The sequence below is a fragment of the Telopea speciosissima genome, chromosome 10 (genome assembly GCF_018873765.1).
Source record: "Telopea speciosissima isolate NSW1024214 ecotype Mountain lineage chromosome 10, Tspe_v1, whole genome shotgun sequence".
Taxonomy (NCBI): Eukaryota; Viridiplantae; Streptophyta; class Magnoliopsida; order Proteales; family Proteaceae; genus Telopea; species Telopea speciosissima.
The window spans coordinates 44,883,555-44,906,298 of NC_057925.1; the positions used below are offsets into that span (position 1 = coordinate 44,883,555).

General features: G+C 39.6%; 1 protein-coding gene across 1 annotated transcript; it reads right to left on the reverse strand.

Moving 5' to 3' along the window:
* Positions 1–822: 822 nt before the first annotated feature.
* LOC122642600 (plant UBX domain-containing protein 4-like) lies at positions 823–22,108 on the reverse strand. Its single transcript, XM_043836117.1, has 4 exons — positions 21,634–22,108; positions 1,952–2,237; positions 1,541–1,636; positions 823–1,451 (listed from the first exon to the last, which is right to left on the reverse strand). The coding sequence occupies exons 1-4, from the start codon at positions 22,059–22,061 to the stop codon at positions 1,080–1,082; spliced, it is 1,182 nt and encodes a 393-aa protein (XP_043692052.1). The 5' UTR covers positions 22,062–22,108; the 3' UTR covers positions 823–1,079.
* Between the last annotated feature and the right edge of the window lie 636 nt (positions 22,109–22,744).

Below are 22,744 nucleotides of genomic sequence, written 5' to 3' on the forward strand. Positions count from 1 at the left end.
TGACCCAACATCTAAGGTCTAGGAAATCTTAAGTCGGCTCGAACATGGGCCACACTTAAAAAATATTAAGATTTGCTACCAAACCTGTAACAAAAGTTCTAGCTAAAATTCCCGTTTAAAATGTCAAGATATTTCAACAACTATAGGTGGACACACGTAGATGCAAGGAATTTCCAATCCCTTCAATTCCATGCATATTAGCGGACATGGCCACCCTACCCCCTGCCCGAACACACTACCCAAGGTACGGTAGGATAGTCATTTCCACTCCTATGTGAGGATTTGGAAGAAATTGGAGCGGTCAGCGAATTGGAGGTGATAATTATTCCTGGAACAAAGGGTAGCATCTCCAAAACCAGTACCACCAGAACATTTAACTAAAGGATATGATTGGCTCTGATATACCTAGACCTCCCATATTGAATAAGACTCGTACACTTTACCAAAAATAAATAAGACTTGTACTAACTACTTATTGCTCATATGAAAAAGATCAAAACCAGACAACCCATCCAATCTTGCAGCAGGGTACTCTAGGACAGGGCAGGGTCTGCTGAATCATATTTTACAGAGCATCTTGTACAATGATGCATAGGAGAATACAAGTTAGGGGAAGAAAACACACATCAAAGAATTACTCTAAACTCCTCTTCTTTTTTTTAAAAGGGAGATGTTCTCTGAGCAAGCAGGTAGTCTACACCCCCTCGCAGTGATTTTTTTTTAATCATTATTTCTCTTTAAAAGAATTTATATAATAATTCATGTGAGGCGGCGTAGTAGATGCATGTTGCTCAGAGAGAAATTTCCCCTTTTTTACTCCTCTAGATGAACAATAACCACTCTTATTGGTCGATGTAGTGTTCTCAGAGTCCAATCATCCACTAAATAAAGACAAAATAGTTAAATTTTGAAGTATTTAATATATGCAGTATTGAAACACATATTGGGCTGGAGATATTTCTTGAGTAATCAAAATTAGTCTTCCTTACAACCCTCTCACCAAATGATGAAAATAACTGATTCTGTCTTAAAAGTCATAATTCTGATCAGAAAATTGTCATACCTTTCCGACAGCTAGCTTAGAATTTTTGGATGACCACTGAGTTAGCAAGCCCTGCCTGCTCTATTGTCTGGGTCACATTAGTAAGTTGTTTTGGAGGAAATCCCACTGTCTGTAACTGATAAGTTCCTGCCCCTCCTGGTCTTGATGCATCAATGAAGGCACGTATATCACTGATGGTATGGTGATAGTTGAATCGTGTAACCATACGTGTGCCATCAGCCAACCTGAGCTGAATCGAGGTCGATGGCAAATTTTCATCTACAACCAGGCCCATGGATGGGGGTGGAGCGGAGTTGAGAGGAGGAGGTGGCACTGGTGCTGCTGCAGATGTGCTACTACCCAATGTTCTCCCCACACCCTGAAATGAAACTTGGCGCTTCTCTGGTTCCTGAATGAGAATAAGAACAAAGTTAGTAATAAGGTAAAACACAGCCATTCACAAGAAGCAATTGCAATAATTAGTGTATAAGGACGCACAGGGCAATTTTGCTCCCTCCGGATGAGATTAACATGAACTGCAGACGACCTATCTGCTGGCTCAAGCTCTTCTGGACACTCTGAGTTCCTGATACTCTGCACGGTGAAAAGCAACAAAACGTAAGTATACGACATCACATGATCACAATCATACCATCAAACAATGACCTGTCCCAAAATACATACTCTCTTTTGTCCACTCCCCTTCCCCCATCCTTTAATTTTCAGATGACGTTACAATGCGTGCAATTTGTGAGGAGAAAAGGGAGCATGATGGAACAAGGTACCACAAAGAAATGAAAAGGAAAAGCATCTGATCTTTCCCTTTTTTTTTGGGACCAACAACAGGTGAAAAGTTTACACCTCCAGCATATAACCCCCCCCCCCCCCCCACCCCCACCCCAATACTACCTTCAAGAAAGATGCATTCTCCGGATCATCAAACCTCCTCAAAGGGCCATCGTTCACAGTGAACCCATTGGTCCAAAAAACTATGTTGTGAACGATGGCCTCAGGCGGCTGAGGAGCAGTTTCCACTGTTTCCCCAGACAGTAGCCGTCCTGTTCCAGTGAAGCTTCTTGAGCTTGACGATGGATGGTGACTTTCAAGAGGTCCTTCTACAGCTCCCAACTGCCGAGCTTGACTGAATATTGCATCAACATCATTACCCTTAGACGGATCTTGAACCAGCATACCACTGAAAAATACCAATATAGCCAACTATAAGATATTTACAGTGAAAGAAAATCATTTTCATGCTGGTTTCATTTATTTTCATTTGCACCTTGCAAGGAAGATCACATTATCACAGGTCCAAGAACAAATGCTATGGCAAAAAGAACAATTAAATGAACAGCTGAGCATAGTGGAACTATATTGATGATTTATATATTTGATATTCACAGTTCAAACTCCCATCTCATGGGAAGAAAAACACTATGTCCATAGATGCTAGCATGCAACCCTGTCATTCTTTTTTTTTTTTAAATGTCACAAGGGACTTATTATGATGAGATCCCAAACACAAGCTCATACCGAGAGGGACTGTCAATAAAGGGCATTTAACTTCCATAAATACTTGAAGGGAAAAAGCAAAAGAAATATATGAACAGCATTTAATAAGAAGGAAAAAACCAGCCACAGTGAGCTTACACTATCAAAAATGTAGGATGTAAATCAGTTACACAATTTCAATCAATGTCTGCCACACCAGCATTGATATGTTCAGACTTCATTGTTCAGGCTCCAACTTGTGCTTCTATGTACAAATGAGCTCTCCCTGATGCAGTTGCTCTAGCCTGGCTAGACAAACGTGAACCACTTTGGAGGCCTAAACCAAGAACCGGTCTTAAACCAGTTTTCTGGTCTGGCAAAGGTTGGTAGATTACATAGAAGATTTATTTCCATTTAATTAATTCTCATTGTTTTAGAAGGTTGGGTAGACTACGTAGGATTTCCTTGGTAGTTTCTCTGTTTGAGTCATTGCTAACTTTGGTTAATTTGCTCTTTAAGTTGGTTTCCATTCTTGGCTTCTTGCTAGGTTTCTAATTTGATGTAATGGAGTTTTCTTCATATTCATATAATACATAGAGTGAACTCAGATTTGAAGTTTTGAAGAATCGAGTTGAGTTTATGAGGGGCCTTTGGTTTTGTGCAACTCTTCCCCCTCTTTCTTGTGTGAATCTCCCCCTCTTTCTTGTGTGAATCTCTCCCCCCCCCCCCCCCCGCGGATCTTGAACCAGCATACCACTGAAAAATACCAATATAGCCAACTATAAGATATTTACAGTGAAAGAAAATCATTTTCATGCTGGTTTCATTTATTTTCATTTGCACCTTGCAAGGAAGATCACATTATCACAGGTCCAAGAACAAATGCTATGGCAAAAAGAACAATTAAATGAACAGCTGAACATAGTGGAACTATATTGATGATTTATATATTTGATATTCACAGTTCAAACTCCCATCTCATGGGAAGAAAAACACTATGTCCATAGATGCTAGCATGCAACTGTCATTCTTTTTTTTTTTTAAATGTCACAAGGGACTTATTATGATGAGATCCCAAACACAAGCTCATACCGAGAGGGACTGTCAATAAAGGGCATTTAACTTCCATAAATACTTGAAGGGAAAAAGCAAAAGAAATATATGAACAGCATTTAATAAGAAGGAAAAAACCAGCCACAGTGAGCTTACACTATCAAAAATGTAGGATGTAAATCAGTTACACAATTTCAATCAATGTCTGCCACACCAGCATTGATATGTTCAGACTTCATTGTTCAGGCTCCAACTTGTGCTTCTATGTACAGATGAGCTCTCCCTGATGCAGTTGCTCTAGCCTGGCTAGACAAACGTGAACCACTTTGGAGGCCTAAACCAAGAACCGGTCTTAAACCAGTTTTCTGGTCTGGCAAGGGTTGGTAGATTACATAGAAGATTTATTTCCATTTAATTAATTCTCATTGTTTTAGAAGGTTGGGTAGACTACGTAGGATTTCCTTGGTAGTTTCTCTGTTTGAGTCATTGCTAACTTTGGTTAATTTCCTCTTTAAGTTGGTTTCCATTCTTGGCTTCTTGCTAGGTTTCTAATTTGATGTAATGGAGTTTTCTTTATATTCATATAATACGTAGAGTGAACTCAGATTTGAAGTTTTGAAGAATCGAGTTGAGTTTATGAGTGTGCCTTTGGTTTTGTGCAACTCTTCCCCCACTTTCTTGTGTGAATCTCTCCCCTCCCCCCCCCCCCCCCAACTCTGGTTCTCCTAGTTTCCCCTCTTCTTCCTAACTGGCCCTCTACCACTTCCACTAGAGATTTATGCAGCAACAACAACAACAAAAATGATGACAGAGGTGGTCTATACACTATTATAATAATAATTTCGATGCCAGTGGGGGCAGTAACAACTTCTTTATACAAGATCTCGATGAGGGAAGAATTACAAAAGAAAATAATAGTAATAATAATAAAAAGAGAGTTGTCAACGAGAAAACTGAAGAGGTGTGTTAAGACTTAAGAAAGTGTATTGGACCCTTTGCATCGTGGAGGTACATAGGGTTATGGATGCCACGATATTGGAGATATCTCTCCCCTCTTGCGTGTCCTTGTGTGTGTTAGTTTTGGTTATTATTGTTTCCTTATTAGTCTAGGATACTATTTCCTTGTTAGAGTAGTACAAGTCAATTGGTTTCCTTTTCTACAAGTACTTGAGATTATATATATTGATTGGAGGGGGACTGCTAGAGCTCCATTCTGTGGACTCTAGCAGTCTCAGTTCTTCTTCTTCTTCTTTTTCTTCCTTGTGAATGCTGGTTATTAGTATTTGATACTGTTACATGGTATCAGAGCACTAATACCTGGTGATCTCCCTTCTTTTGATCCCTGTTTTGATAGTCCATTACAGGACTGTTCTATTCTCTGGTTGCAGCAACCTGTGCTGCCTATCTGCAAGTTACTGCCCTAGTTTATGATGATATAAAGAAAACTAGGATCTTCTACTACTACTACTACTTTGATCTTCATGAAGGTGTATCTGGAAGTTAGTTTTACACCAATTAATGGCTGCTGTTCCAGATTCTGAGAAGTTTTTCTCCAAGTTTTGAGGTGACACGTACCATGGTTCAAGAACTCGGCGAGATCTCGCTTAGAACTCGTTTTTTTCCAATTAGCGAGACGAGATGGGAGGCAAAATACAGTTACATGGACTCGGTCGAGTTGAAATCTCAGTTCAACCGAGATGTGGACCAAACCCATGGTTAAAAGGGGAAAGATCTTGACCGAGACAGCCTAGATCATAGTTATCAAGGCGGGAAGGCGACCATGGCGTTTTAGAGGGTCAAAAGTCAAGGCGACACCGCCATGGCGGCAAGGCGCCCGCCATGGCGCCCAAGGCGACCAAGGAGCCTGGACGCCATGGCGACGCCTTGATAACTATGGCCTAGATCTCGACAGAAACTCGAATGTCCCAGTGAACTCGACAGGGGAAACCAGTAGTGAGCTGATTTTTGAGCTTTTGCCACCTTGTTTCCATTGAAAACTTGCCGGAGGCATCAATTAGCATCCTACTAGCATCAAAGTTGCAAGATTTGTTACAAATCTATCTCAAATTTGAAGAATTTTGAAGGTAAACTATTTTTTCCAAAAAAATTATTCAAATCTTGGTAAAATCATGTCAATTAAAGGTATATCATATATGTTAAGATTGATGTAAAATACCCTACTTTACATTTCTAATGCTTATTTAAGTTGTTTTACATTAATTGAATGCTTTGATTGCTTTCTATTACTAAATTATGTGTAGAGTAAGGTATTTTAGCACATCGTTGCCTACCAACCTAGGGTCCGAAGTGAAACTTCTATTTGGACTTTAAATCGGCCTAAACTAGGTCTAAAACCCACCAAAACCAGCCTTCCGAGTTCCAAAAAAAAAATGCACCAACTCACCTAGATCTCAGCCCAACTCGGTTTTTTGGTTGGGCAAAACCAGTACCGAAACTGAGTTCTTGAACCATGACATGTACCTCCTACTCTACCAGTTGATGTTACTGATTTTTTTAGGGCTACTTGTACCTGCCTGGAGGGAGACTCTATCCAAATTTCACTCTGATTTGGTGGCCTGATCAATTGCTTCTAGTTTTCTCCACTGCACCTGCAGATGCTCAGAGCTTTTTTCAGACCTACAGTTGGCTTCATAGTTTCTAATCTGGTTACTTGATCAACCTGCTATTTTGGGGTTTCTCCCCCCCCCCCTCCTTAGGTACTAGCTTCGATCACCATAACGGCCTCTTCTACCCAGCTGTTTGTGAGTACTGCAAAATCACCCATACTGCTGCTGCAAGTGCTCTGTTTTGGGTTTTTTCTACTGCAATTTTTTTGGGATTATCTTCTGCCGGCTATTGTCTCTCCTCCAGATCAGTTCTACTAGTTTTTTTATTCGAGACGGCTGAAACTAAGATTCCTTCGGATACTGTGCATATTCAGATTACCACCATTAAACTGAATGGTGGTCTAAGTTAGACTGTCTAACTATCTATTATGGGCCCAAGCTGTAGAGGCCTATATTCAAGCAAATGGGAAGATGAAGTATACTACAGATGATCCTCCCTCTAATGATCCTAAGGATCCTGCTTTTATTACTGCTCATGATGATTGGATGCGTGAGAACTCTACTATTAAAATTTGGTGGTGGAAGTGTTGAACCATCCATTGCTGCCAATGTAATGTTTCACACTCTTGCCAAAGGTGTTTGGGTAGATTTGCACAAGAAATTCTCGTAGGAGAAAAAAATTTCTCGCACTTTTGATTTATACAAGAGGATGGTCAACTTCAAACAGGGAGATAAATCACTGAATGAGTAATTCAGTGTGTATAAAGGTATTCTTGAAGAACTCCAGATACATCAGCCCCTTGCCACTAATCTGGAGCAGTTGAAGCAACAGCGAGCTGAGTTCCATGTGGCTATATTTTTTGCTGGACTTCACCCTGATTATCAGTCCATTATAGGTCAACTCCTTACTGTGGAGAAGGTACCCTCTCTCAATGAGGTCTTCCCCCGTCTTCATACTTGGTTGCACCGTCTAGGGTTGACTCTTCTCCTTCTCCTAAGGATAGTTCAGCCTTCATTGCTGGACATGGTTGTGGTTCATCCTCTTCTGGAAGAGGCCATGGTAATTGGCGTTGTCATGGTCGTGGCCCTAGTGGCCATGGTACTGGTGGACAGCCCACTGACAAGTCCTCAGGTCAGCGCACTTATTGTGGTAAGCTAAATCATACTATTAACACATGATGGGCCAAACATGGTCATCCAGACTAGGTAATGAGTTAGTCAATATTGCCACTACTGAGCCTTCTCCTAAGCATGTTACTTTTGGAGACCACACTTTTGCATCTACATCAGGAGCTTCTTCCACTGATGCTGTGTCACGAGATGACTATAATCAGATCCTTAAGCGCCTTCAACAGCTTGAGTCTGCATCCGCTTCCACTTCTACTACTACTTTAGCCCACACAAGTAACTCCACCTTTCTTACCCCTACTTCGTCTCCTTCGTGGATTATTGATTCTGGTGCTTCCTGCCATATAACTGGTAAGTCAACTTGTTTTCTTCTCTTTCCCAAAATATTGATTCCTCTATTCTTTGATGAGGACATCATACCATCCGAGCAAGGATTCTGCATTTACCAGAGGAGACGTCGTAGATCTCAATCATCCACTGTTTCTCTGTGGATTGACAACTAGTTTCGCAGCTACCGTATAGCTAGAGCGCAGCCTGTGGACCCCAATTGCAGCAGCTTTTATCATTAGCTAGTGTTTCTGGTTTCTGATTTCTATTTTCTATTTATTTATTATTTCTATTTCTGTTTATTTCTATTTCTATTTCGGTTTATGAGTATGTGAGGAGAGGAGGTGTTCTTTTCTATTTTCTTTATTTTTTTATGTTGTAATTGTCCCATATCCTCTTCCCCATGAGTTAGCCTTCTTCCACCATCCCCTCCCCCTGTTTAATTTTATTGTCTTTTAGAGGTAGTTATATAACCACGCACCCCACCATTCCCTTGTTTCCCCTTTATATGCTTTGTTTTTTCTACAGATGTAAAGAAAAAGGACTAGTGAATTATTTTGAAATGGAAAAGCTGGAACTGCATTTCTTTGCTGCGTTAAGTGTCTCTCTCAATTTCTCTTCTCCTTCCTCTCGATCTCAAGGTCTTCTCTGCAACTTGTTCTCCTCTTCTATTTCTCCCTTCTTATTCTTCTTTCCCTCTCTCCCTCCTTTTTTCCTCCTCATGAATTCTGTTCCCTTCCTCTCTATGATATTGTTTTCTTCTTCCCAACATCCCCCCACGTTACCATTTCCTTTGATTTCTTTTATCTTTCCTCTGTACAGTAACTCTAATGGACAGATTTATATCCATATGGAAGCTGGTCATCAAGCAAAGCCTAAATTTGGTTGTTTCTAATTAATTCTACTTCATTTTTTTCTCTCTACTTAATATTCCATATCAATTTTCTGTTTAGTATTTTACATTGAAACTGTTGTTATTCTAGCATGGATTTGGCTGGCCTATAATTATGTTTATGTTTGTAATGTAGTTCTAGATTGGTAGGAGACCAACTAGAAGCCAAATAACCAGCCAGCATCTGATCTGAACAGGTAGTTCGGCTAGGCTAAAATAGGTGAAAGTGTAAAATTAGGGTTAGGTTTGATGGAAGGGTTAGGTAAGTTGACGCAGGGGAGTCTTCCAGTGAAGGTCCTGAGATGTTTTGATGGAGTTAGGTATGTAAACTTGAATGGACAGCAGATTATGTTTAGGTTTTCTGGGTTTTTGAAGAGAGAATAATGGGGGGAATCTAGGGTTTAGGATGGGAGTTTAGGGCAGGGGCTTGGATTGAGTTTCCCTAAGGGTGAGAGGGAGGTTCAGTCCACCTTAGGGCTGTTTCTGATGGTTGGTTTGGTCTGGGCAGAATTTGGGTTATGGGAATGATGCTTAGAGATGGAGGGATGCTAGGGAGTAGTTTAGAGGACTAGAGGAAGGGGGGTTTGGGTTGGGGATGATGCACTTGTTGTCTGAAAGTATTCTTGACCCTTGCAAAGAATTTCCAGCAGCTGAGTATGTATCTTCAAGAGATCGACTAGGGCAGAACTGGAGCTTGAATTGATATTGATGGAATGGGGTTGAGGAAGGCTGTCTCAGCCAGGGCATCTCACTCATCCTATCTCAGGATTTTCACAAAGGCTCAAGCCAATATTTATTAATCAAAATTCGTGCCCAATGCTGGCCTTCCTTACAAACTTATATAGAAGACTCAAAATAGACTTAGACACTAAAAAGGAAAGGCCTAACCCTATCCTTAACTAATAATCACTAATAAGGTAACCTAAATTGACTAAGAAAGTGAAATAGTAAAGAAAACGGAGTCAAAATAGGACTCTAACTAAACTAATGAAGTAAATTTCGTTTTCTTACTTTCTACCCATATTTTAGGCCCATTAAATTGGCCAATTACAAAGTACACCCATGGGATCAAAGTCCCAATACATATATGACCCTACCCAAAGTTTATTTTCAATAAAATAAACCCTTCAGGTGACTTATTTACATCAGTTTACTTAGCAATATTGTTATAGACTTATAGGATTCTGGGTTCCCTGTCACGTCAATAATAGATTAAGATTTTCTTAACTTTGTCAGTTTTGTAGATGACCATTCTTGCTTGACTTGGGTCTATTTGTTAAAGGACCAGTCACAATTTCTCTTTGTGTTTACCAATTTTTATCAGGAAATAAAAACTCAGTTTGATGCTTCTATTAAAATTTTTCGATCAGATAATGCACTTGAATATACTCAGCGAGAAATCTCTGAATTTTGTTTGCCTAATAGAATGATTCATCAAACCAGTTGTACATATACCCCTCCACAAAATCGGGTCGCTGAAAGGAATAACAGACATCGATTGGGGCAGAAAATGATTTTAGGTCAAACTTAGGGTTAGGGTTTGGTTAGGGTTAGGGTTTGAGGTATTGATTATGCTAGGCAAGGGTAGGGGAGTCCATAAGGTCCTGAGATGGTTTGATGAGCGAAAGTGTGTAAACTAGGTAGGCAACAGGTTAGGGTTTCGGGTTTTGGAAAAGAGGAAAAGAGGGGGATCTAGGGTTTAAGATGGGAATTTGAGGCTAGGGTTTGGATCGATTATTCCTAGTGTAGGGAATGAAATTTGATTCAGGTATGGTGTATTTCTGATGGTTGGATTGGTCTGTGAAGAATTTGGGTAATGGGATGATCTCCAGAAATAGGTGGGATGTTGTGGTTTGGATGGGGAATGGGAAAACAGCTTGGTTTGAGTATTCCAATTGGGCAAGAGATTACTTGATTCAATTATGTGACTTGTGTTGTTAGCTGAATGGTTTGTTAAGAAATTTGGGAGATGGGATGGTTTCAAAAGATGGGGGGTAAAATTAGGGTTTAGGGGTGGTTTGGAGGATTAGGAGAAGAATGGGCATCCTCAAGTTTCTCATCTTTGAAAAGAGCATTTCATTCTATATTTCTGCAGTTTCAATCCTTTCCACAATAGTCATGTCACTACGAGCTTTCCCTGGTTGATTAAGAAGGCCTTGGGTATGTAGAGAATTAGGAGAAGAAGATTGGGGATGGGGATGATTCCAACTTACTGTTGTTGCAAGGGTAGCTCAGTTGGTTAGAGGATCTTACATAAATCTTGAATCTTGATCTTGAACTTGAAGAAGATCTTTAAAGAACCACCTGGGCTTCCCACCGCAAGGTGTCAATCAAATCAAACACAAATCCCACCAGCCATGATCAAACAAAAGGCAAAATCTTCAATGGAGAAGAAGAGCAGCAAAAAGCTTTTCATTAATATCAAAATTCGAGTTCAATGCTTTGCCCCCTTACAACCTTATATAAAAGACTCAAAAATAGACACCTACACTAAAAAGGAAAAGCCTAACCCAATCCTCAACCTACTAGGTAACTTAAACTGACTAGGAAACTGAAATAGACTCAAAACAGAGTCCTAATCCAGCCCAACTAAACACTTAAAAGAAAACTATTAAAATCACTTTAAATTGAACCACTGGTTGAACCGGTTCAATTTATGAACAAAAACACCAAAATAAAATCAAGTATGGAATTAAAACAACTAATCCCATATGCAACCTAATTTCCCATATTTTAGGCCCATAAAAGTAGCCTATTACACAAAAAAACCCATGGGATCAAAGGCCCAACATGTATATAACCAACTTATTCCCATCAAAATAAGCCTCTTTTGGTAATGTATCTGCATCAACTCAGCTCCCAAAACCCATCATGAAGGGTGGAAAGTGTCTATGGACACACAAATGGATGCCTTTTCATCTCGTTAACTTGGACTCTTGTGGATTTACCTCCTAGTAGGATCTTGTGCATTGTCGATGGGTGTACACTATTGAATATAATCCTGATGGTTCTGTTGTGTGCCTTAAGGCACGGTTGGCGGCCAAAGGATGATGCAGATTCATCACCCAAATGGGCTTATTTTATTAGGAATAAGTCTAGGGTTGGGTCATATACATGTTGGGCCTTTGATCCCATGGGTTTTCTAGTAATAGGCCACTTTAATGAGCCTAAAATATGGGCACATAAGTTACATACGGAATTAGCCTTATACTTAGTTTTATTTTCATGTTTTTAATGTTTTAAGTTGAACTGGTCCAAAGCTGGTTTGAACCAATGGTTCAATTTAAGTGATTTTATTAGTTTTTTTTTTAATTGTTTAGTTGGGTTGGATTAGGACTCTATTTTGAGTCTATTTCAGTTTCCTAGTAAGTTTAAGTTAGCTAATAGGTTAAGGATTGGGTTAGTAGTTGAGTTGGATTAGGACTTTATTTTGAGTCTATTTCAGTTTCCTAGTAAGTTTAAGTTAGCTAATAAGTTAAGGATTGGGTTAGGCCTTTCCTTTTTAGTGTAGGAGTCTAATTTTCAGTCTTTTATATAAGGTTGTAAGGGGGCCAAGTATGGAATACGAATGTGATTAATGAAAAAGTTTTTGTTTGCTGTCATAGCTGCTGCTCTGCTTTGTTGAGTGAACCTTGTGAGTAATATCAAGGCTACCTTGTGAGTAATATCAAGGTGAAGGGCTGGTGGATTCCAGTGACTCCTTGCATCTGTTCATGATCGGGAGGTTCTTCTTCAAGCTTCTTCAAGTTGCTGCTACTGCAGATCTTCAAGTCCAGTAAGTTTATTTACATTCCTGCAATTCCTTCCTTCCTCTAATCCTCCAACCTAGACCTAACCTATCCCATTGATTCCCCCTAACCCTAACTTCACTTAAACACTATTTAGCCTAATCCCTCCATCAATCATCATTAAACTTCATCCACAGCCTTCATACTTTACTGGACAACAACCCTAATTTCAATTCTCCATTGCAGCCTTGTAATCCCTTAAACCCTAATTAAGCCCTACAGCCCTAACTTCAACCTAGACCTAACCACCCATCAAAATCTGATCTTTTTATTTTCATCTCCCCATACTGTCATTAACACTCAACCAGCTCACTTGCCCCAGATTCCATCTCTAAACCCTAGATTCTAAAAACACCAAATTTTTACAAGGCCTGTAATCCGAAACCCTAGATTTCCAACTTCATCCAAATCAAACCAAACTTACATTAATAGACTCCTAAAAACCTGCACATCATTACCAAATAAAACCCTAGCTCAAAACCCTAACCCTAACCCTAATTCTGCCCTAGTTTATCTATTCTGTCCCATTCGGCCAACGTAGTTAAAAACTCTGATTTACCTAGCTCCTAGTAGGTCTCCTACCTATCTAGGACTACATTAAAGGATATACTCAGACTTATGGTGTGGACAACTTTGAAACCTTCTCTCCAGTGGCTTGGTTAAACTCTGTTCATGTTCTCATCTCCTTGGCTGCCAATTTTGATTGGCCTCTCAACCAAATGGATATCAAAAATGCTTTTTTGCATAGTGATCTTCAGGAGGAAGTGTATATGGAGCAACCTTCAGGGTATGTTGCTCAGGGGGGGAATTCAAATAGAGTTTGCAAACTTCACAAGGCCATCTATGGGTTGAAGCAGTCATCACAAGCGTGGTTTGACAAGTTTAGTTCTATTGTTATTCAGTATGGGTTTTTCACAATGCTACTCAGATCATTTTGTGTTTGTTTGGCACCAAACGTCCAAGATTGTTATTCTTGTTGGTTATGTGGATGATATCATTATCTTTGGCAATGATGCCTCTAGTATTACTGAGGTGAAATCTTACCTTCATCAGCATTTTCAAATGAAAGACTTGGGTTCGCTCTGGTATTTTCTTGGCATTGAAGTTCTTTAGAGAATAAAGGGTTTAGTTTGTCTTGAAGGAAGTATATTCTTGATCTTTTATCTGCGGCTAGTTTATTGGCTTCAAAACCTATTGTTACTCCTATGGATCCGCATCAGAAGTTTGGTTCCACTGATAGTGAAGACTTTGAAGAAAAGCACCGGTATAAGAGACTAGTGAAAAAACTTATCTACCTTACTGTCACTAGACCGGATATATAATTTGTTGTTGGTGTTGTTGGTCAATTTATGCAATCTTTGAAGAAGGACCATGGGAGGCAGCCAATAGTATCTTTAAGTATTTGAAAGGGCCTCCAAGGAAGGGGCTCAGCTTTAGTAAACTTCGCTGATGCTGACAGGAGACCAGCCACCGGATATTACACATTTGTGAATGGTAATCTTGTCACTTGACAAAGCAAGAAACAAACTACAATTGCACGGTCCAGTGCGAAGGCTGAATATCGAGCTATGGCTCATACTGCAGTCGAGTTGATATGGTTAAAGCCATTACTTAATTAGTTGGGTTTTCCGATCACTCTGCCCATGAAGATGTTTTGTGATAATCAGGCAGCTATCCACATTGCAAGCAATCCCATGTTTCATGAGAGCACAAAGCACCTTAAAGTAGACTGTCACTTTGTGCGCGATGCTGTGATGAAGAAGTTAATTGTCACTCCATTTGTTGCTTCCACTAATCAACTTGGAGATATGTTTACTAAGCCCTTGTTTGGTCCTTTGTTCAGAAAAGGATGTTTCAAGCTAGGCATGGGTGATCCATATGCTCCAGCTTGAGGGGGAGTGTTAAGAAAGTGCATTGGACCCGTTGTACCGTGGGGGTACAAAGGGTTATGGATGCCACGATATTGAAACCTTTGTGCCAAGTTAATTTTGGTTATTATTGTTTCCTAATTAGTCTAGAATACTATTTCTTTGTTATAGCAGAACAAGTCAATTGGTTTCCTTTTCTATTGTAAGTACTTGAGATTTTATATATATATATATATATATATATATATTATATATTGATTGATTGATTGATTGGAGAGGAACTGCTAGAGCATGATTCTGTGGACTCTAACAGTCTCGGGTCTTCTTCTTCTTCTTCCTTGTGATTGCTGGTTATTAGTGTTTGATATTGTTACATGGTGCAATCCCATGACATTATTCTAGATATTCTTTCATGTCAAAAGTACTGGGACAAGGTGTGATAACAAGCAACAGCAATCAACAGTAACGGGGGATATACCATGCAGTAAAGGTCAATAAGTAACAGAGCTTTTCTGAGAGGTATTCACAGGTCAAAGGTCCATAATACATTGAAGAAAAAAGAGTGGATGCATTCTTGCACAAAATAAGGCTGAAGTGATATTACAGGTTACTCCACCATTATGGTGCTATTAGATTATACGAGTTATGGAAGTACAAGAAAGAACAAATACATTTCCCAGTTTCGCAGATCCTTAAAATGAAGGAGATGGTTTTATGTTCACAGCAACATATTGAATCCGTGGACCTATAAAAAAATACCTCCAGACCTAAATATTAGCAAGACCTTTAAGAAATGTGTCAAGAATGAATCGTCCCTCAGTGATTTCAAGGGCCAAACTGCAAAGAAAGGAGGCGAATAGGACTAAGGATCCTTGTGATGAGAGAGACAAGCCACTCACGAAAACTGAAATGCTAAATCTGCCATAAACCTTCAAAATCTTCCAATTTTGAGAAGATCAGTGAAATTATTGATATCCATAAAACAAAAGGGTAGGTATCGAACTAATGTCAAAAGGCTCTGATGGAGGGTACGCTAAAGAAATAACTTATCTGGCCAAGGGAAGTACCAAGGAGGCAAGGACAAAGAAATCAATCCCCATTTATTTTAAAGTTGTGTATCCACAAGTTCCAGAGATTGGGTTTGGTCTCTTCTCAGTTGAACTCATTCCATATGGAAGGTTGGACTGTTCAAAACAGAGGGTAAAAGGTAAATAACTAAATAAATAGATAAAGGACATCATGTACAGGGGTGGGAGAGAAAAGCACAAGAATATTCAACAAGGAAGTGGGGTGAACCATGTAAAGCTCTTGCACCTCCAACTATGGCCCAACCAACAGAACAACTTAAAAGAAAACCACACAGAATAACACCACAAAAACTGCAATGCTACGAAATCCCCAGAACTTCAGACAGCACAGTAAATCACATTTCAAATGTTAATTTCAAAATGGAGGCAACCAAACTTAAACAGTAGTCCAAGTAAAAATAAATAGGATGATAAATTTCCCGTCCCATGGTTGTCGAAGTAATAGATCACATGAATCAGCTCGCCACGCAGGAGAATCCAGATGAGCTCCATGCTTAGGACTTGAACCCTTTTTTTTCCCATAAGAAAGATTTGAACCTTTATCAGGCCTTTAAGCCTATCTAATCAAAAGTGCCAACTGGAATTCAAGCTCACAGACCTAGCAAAAAGGATGCCCAGTGAGAGCTGCTTTTACTTTCCTACAAATGCCTATCGAAGCAAAAGCCTTAAACTTCTCAACTTGGAGATCTGGTGATTGAGAAACAAAGGGCAGAATCTCTGGAGATTGAGAAACAAAGGACAGAATCTTACAGAGGAAAGGTATACCAAGAGGAAAAATCACAGCTAAAAAGAGTGAATTACTAATCTTCCCATCGAACATATTTCCAGTCGTAAGTAACAGCAAATGAATTTCAGAGAATAGAAAAAGTTCAGCTTGAGTTCTTAGGGAGGACGATAAAAGAATAAGAAATTCCATCCAGTTTAATGGAAACCAAGAAGTTGGGTAGCGTTTGTGTAGAAGATAGTCCTAACCAACAAAGCACTACTCAGGAAAATGGTCACAGCATTCTTGGTTGGAGGATCCGGCATTGTGAAGGCATATTATTTGACAGAAATATGGAACTCATAAATACAAATAAAGCTCATATGAGGTACCCTCTATTCACAGGACACAGGTATAGCATATGCAAGGCCATAGTGTGGAATTTTGAGAATGTATTCAATATGCACCTCTATTAAGGTCAGAAGCAGTAAGCATATCAAATTCTGGAAAGATTAATGATTACGTGTTGGCAAACTTTGTTCGATTCCATAAGGCTCTTAAGACTGTCCCCATAAAAGTAATCCGTACAGAACAATATTTTTTAAAACTCATCAAAGTGCCCAGACATGGTGTCCTTTGTTCTGAGTAGTTTTCATGATAGGAGTGTTAGTCTCAATTCAAATGTATAATAAAGCTTATAATCACATAGAGATTGTACATAGGAAACATTAGAAAACTGAGTTCAAAGGAATGTTCAACACAAAATATTCTACAAAACTTTCATCGAGAGAGTGGTCAACTTACCTCTCACGAGCTATTTAGATAAGACATGAATCACTTAAAGTTGAGGCACACTGGGTTTTTTTATATTGTCGACAAAGTTTGACCATCTAAAGGCTAAGGGGCTTTTACAAAGTACTTGGATATATTTTTTGGAAGATGATGAGTCTACATCCCATCTTCTCATTCAATGTGAGGAACCTCGGTGGGTTGGATTCATTATGCTTGCTTTCAGAGACTACACACGTTAAACCCATGATTAAATTTTGAGATTTTGGTCCGCTAGACAGCTTTAAGCTATGACACATAGGCAAAAACGTTATGGAGATTTTTTTCTCCTCAATATGATGTTATGGAGAATCGTTCTTTTGGCAGTGTGCTAGGATTACACGAAGAACAGAAGAGAAACATTTTTAATGGAATGTTCAGCCTATCCCAAGGCATTGTGGAGGCATTATGATGCAGATTCATCACCAAATAGGGCTTGTTTCATTGGGAATAAATCTAGGGTTGAGTTACATACATGTTGGGCCTTTGATCCCATGGGTTTCTAATGTAATAGGCCACTTTTATGGGCCTAAAATATGGGCATATAGGTTGCATACGGGATTAGCCCAATACTTAGTTTATTTTTATGTTTTTTAATTGAACCGATTCAAATTGGTTGCATCTAATTGGTTCAATTTAAGTGATCATGTGACTTAGTTAAGTGGTCATGTGACAACTTAAGTGGTCATGTGATGTAAGTTGGGCTGGATTAGGACTCTATAAGTCCAGCCATATTTTGAGTCTATTTCTTTTAGTATTTTAGTTTTCTAGTTGGTTTAAGTTACCTAATAGGTTAGGGATAAGGTTAGGCCATTCCTTTTTAGCGTCTAAGTCTATTTTTGAGTCTTCTATATAAGTTTGTAAGGGAGGCCAGCATTACGTACGAATTTGATTAATAAAAATTAGCTTTATGCTTGCTGCCTTTGTTGCTGTCTTTTTGCTCCATCGTGAGTGTGCCTTGTGAGTAATATCAAGGTTGAAGGGATTGGTGGATCTCCAATCGACTCCTTGCATCGTGAAGATCGAGAGACCCCATTGTTCATCTTCAAAGCTGCTGCCATTGAAGACTTGCAACAAGTAAGAAATTCTGCAACTATTCTTCTTCCTTCTAGAAGGTCACATACAAGGTGATTTTCATGAGAATTCTGCCCAGCCAAATCTAATCATAAGAACCTGCTAAAAATTTGATCGAGTCTTCCTCAAACCCTAAGAGAGACTCGATTCAAATTTCAGCACCATCCACCCAGCCGATTGTCTGAAATTACAGTTTTACCCCTCTCTCCTACTTCTACTAGGAAACCTCCATAACTTCGAATCTGTCCATCAGTTTCAAACCAAACTTTCAGCATACATCCCTTACATCATTGTTGACACTCGATCCAAGTTTCAGCCCCAAACTCCCACTCTAACCCCTCCATTCCTCCACTCCATTAAACCCAAAACCTGCAACTCAATTCTGTCCAGAATTGCAGAATTTCAAAACTCACCCAACCCCTAACCTTTTAATACCATATTGACCCCCTAGACCTGCCCATTAATACCCTATAAACCCCTTTCCCAATATCCAACCCAAACCCTAGGAATTGACCTAAATCCTAGTGGTGTCCATTCGAACCAGCAGCCCCTTTTGTTGTTTGATCTTGTTGTTTGGCTCCTAGTAGGTCTCCTACCTATCTAGGACTACATTAAGTAGTATCAGAGCCATGGCTGAGCATGGCACCCCTGTTGTGGACCCCACACAACCACCCCCATCCGATTCCCTTGCTGCAATTATGACTATGCTGCAGAAGATTTCAACAGACCAGCAAGCCCTTGGTGATCGAATGACAGCAATGGAACAAAGGCCAATTGTGCCTCTTGTAAGCAACATTCCCCTAGAAAAGGACAGATATCAAGTCAATTCGGTAGTACAAAGAGCCCCAAGGAGAGATCAATACAGAGAAGACAGAGCAAGGTACAGAGATCATAGTGAAGATAGGAACAGAGGATACAGAAACTACAGGAGACGCCATAGACCTCCAGAGGCGTATGAATTGAGAGACTTTGATGGCAGACCAGATCCACAGGTATGTTGTGATTGGTTAGCTGCTTTAGATGATTATTTTAATTGGTATAATTTGCCTGAGCATAGGAAAATGAGACTAGCACATACCAAGCTAGTGGGACCAGCACATAATTGGTGGAGAACCCAGATGGATTATCCTGACTACAGTGGTAGAGAACCTGTTACATGGGCAGAGATGAAAGAAGATCTGAGTAAGAAATATTTCCCACGAACGTTTAGAGCTCTACAACAAGGTAACTTAAATTCCCATCGACAACATCACCACCAAAAGGCATTCAAATCTGAAGACAACTTGTTCCATCAATGAGGTTTCGTTTGCAAGTTGAAGAGTGTGGGAAATCTAACTTCACTAGTATTAAAACAGCGGCTGAATACAAATTTCCATTACCAAAGGAAGTTGAGAGAGCACAAGTTAAAGATAAAGCTGAAGTGCCAGTGAATTGTGATGAAAAGAAAGAGACAGCCCCTATAGCTTCAAAGATGGAAAGTCGACATGTAGAAGACCCTACTGAAGTGGTCAATGTCGAAGAAACCAAAGTAGAAAAAGATGAAATAGCAGAAAATGAAGAGGTGGTTGAGAGCACTCCACAAGAAATTATTGGCATTCAAGATGTTATTTTTGAAGAGGTGGAGCTTGTGGCTCAAGTATTAGATGAGAAGGTTGCTAACACTAAAGACTCTATGGACAGGACATTCACAGTTGCTGCTGATTCAGAAAATGAACACATAGAGTTTGTTATGCCACCATGGTTCTTCGAAGAGAAAGCTCCACGCCTTGGAGATTTTATCCCCAATGTTACTGCTTCACCGGAATTCTGTTTGGGGATGGTCAAAGCTGCTGATCACATGTTGATTCCCCCTCATCACTACAAAATTCGAGGACGAATTTTTTCAAGTTGGGGAGAGTTAATGCAGATTCATCACCAAATAGGGCTTGTTTCATTGGGAATAAGTCTAGGGTTGAGTTACATACATGTTGGGCCTTTGATCCCATGGGTTTCTAATGTAATAGGCCACTTTTATGGGCCTAAAATATGGGTATATAAGTTATAGACGGGATTAGCCCAATACTTAGTTTATTTTTATGTTTTTTAATTGAACCGGTTCAAATTGGTTGCATCCAATTGGTTCAATTTAAGTGATCATGTGACTTAGTTAAGTGGTCATGTGATTCATCACATTAATTGCTTGTTGATAGAATGGACAGGTGCATCCTCAGAATTCAAGGACACCAACCAGTAGAGCTTCATAGATGATAGGTTATGGATCACCGAAAGGAAGAAAAATATCAATAGACATGAAGAAACACCTGAATATTACATAGAGGATGATCAACAAATAAAGTTGATAAAATGCATATGTCACTATAGACTGCACAATGTCTATTACTCACGTACCAGGGTAGAATTAATCCAGTATTGTGAGGTTTAGAGGCAAATTTGCACTTACAATAATTGCATACAACCATGGTTTTATAGTTTCGAGCGAGAAACTCAGTTTCAAGCTTGTCCGAGACCAAATCAAGGGTTGAAACTGGTCTGTACCAGGTTTTGACCCTGTTTCGACACTTTTCAACCAGGAGCTAGATGTTTAGCAAATTTCGACACTGCCAAGGGGGGATTTTGCCAAATCAATTGATTTCTTCCTAATTTTTGGCATTCTTCTACTCATTCAACCCTTCTACCGCTTGGATTTGTGTGATTGTAACTTGAAATGTAATGATTTTTCCCCAAATCTAATTTTTTTAAGAATTAATACATAGACATAGTGTTGGGCTCAAAATATGTCATGGGATACATACGTGTTGCATTTTTTCAGTTATATGCGGGTCGTGGATTAGATCCGTCAAGACACTTCATGTATTGAGTGGTGAGTGTTCTATACTTGTATTTCCCTAACCTAAAGTATATTTTGATTGTTTTAATTGCATATTTACATTTTAGTAGCTAAATTATATGTACTCAATGTTTATAATAGGGCTAGTGTACATCAGCATTTAGCGTACACTAGCAAACTTGAGTCCAAACCACAAGTACCGTTTTGGGGGTTTTTTTTTTGGTGAAACTAATTCATTACAGGGGAAGCTTAGTCTCAAGAGCTTTTGGGCATCAAGAAGAATACACATTACAATAGGAGAAAGTTGTTTGGGATGAAGCCCCGCCCTCTCATAAATTACTGTCAAAGAAAATTGTAATCAAACAGAAAGTAAGCACTCCAATGGTTGGCAATTGAAACCATTTCAAATTCACCGTTCACAGATGTCAATGCAGGGATCCACAGAGATAGAGACCCCATTTGTTCATGAAGTGTGGCGGCAAAATGGAAAACCCACGAACAGGATAAGTCACTTGACTGTCAAACTGATCTTGAGAGGATGGGTCGCGGCTACTAGTTTGGCAATAGGTCATCAAAAAATATTGGTACAAATCAAATTATCAAAAAGCACCCGTCCCATGAGATTCACCCATGTCAGGAACTTGTGAATGAGGTATGGAAATTAACGAAAGCGAGTGTTTTGGACGTAAGAAACCATAAAACCTGGAAAAGGAACTTATATAATCAAGGCCGAGACTGCTGTGTTCTTGCTTACCTGAACTATCGGTCCCGAGACAGACCAGAAACGGAATAATTAAACGATAGAAATATAGAACAGACAAGCATGGCGTGCAATTGCGTGTAACAACCAATTAAGTTCCGTAATATGCAGAAGACAAACTATTTCTCAACAAACCAAAAAGAAACATCGGAATTTTTTTGCCTCAAATAGGGGTAAAGGATTAAGGTCGGCAGTACCTCTTTTCGCCACCAGTGTAATACTCCTGAGGACCATCGGAGTCATCGTCAGACCCGGGACCAGAAGCACGGTTCAGATCAGAGAGCGTACGGATGCCTCCGGTGCGACTGGCAGAGGGCTTGGAGGGCTTCTTGTCTCGAGAAGACATGGCCGCCGTGATCGATTGAAATTGCGGAGATGGGATCAACGGAGACGGAGATGAAAGCGGACGAGGAGGATGAGAATCCAAATCGTTGATGTTGTTGTTGTCGTCTTCGTCGTTGAAACTGAGGTTGTTATTTTCAACGAAGGTAGAGAGTGCGGAGTCGAGATTCCAGTTGTGGCTCTCCAAGAAGAAAGAAGCCTCTTCTCTTGTAGACGATGTGAACTCACAAAACCTATCCACCAAGTGTTTGTTGTTATTCTCTCCAATTCCGCTCTCTTCCATATTTTCAACTCTTACCTATTCTACTACAACTGAACTACAGGAAGTCACAAATTTATGTCCTTCACCGGCTCCACTCCTCCCCCTTCTTAACTTGTTGTAGTGCTTATTCTTTTACTGATCCTGATTAAAAGATGTAAGCCGTTTGATATGTAGAATTGATACCTTTTGGATGGCCAATGATTGAATAGAAGCTTTCAAATCAGGTCAAGAATTCTGTTTTAAAAAAAACTCCCTACTAGATCCTTTGCGTGTCATTGTTGCCCGCATCTTTATTTCTTCTCTTTGCTTACTTGGAAAGAAATCTTTTTTTTTTTTTGAAAAGGGAGAATTTAAAGGGTTATAATTATTTACATCCTATCATACTTCCTTCCATTGGAATCACCCCACACAAGAGAGGTGAGATCCTCTGGGAGGCTTTCTGTACAAAATGAATTTCCTCACAAGAGTGTAGAAATCTTGATAGGAAATCAGCATAAGAATTGATCTCTCGGACATGATGCAAGAACACACACTGCTCAAAACCTTGACAAAGGTCATGGATTTCTCCAATCAAAGCAAGAGCGTACCAGGCGGCCTGAAAATGGCTCGTGATCATCTGGACTGCCAATAGAGAATCAAACCGAACTTATATCCAACGCAGCCCCAACGACTTGGCATTCATAAGACCCAGTCTTATCGCTAAA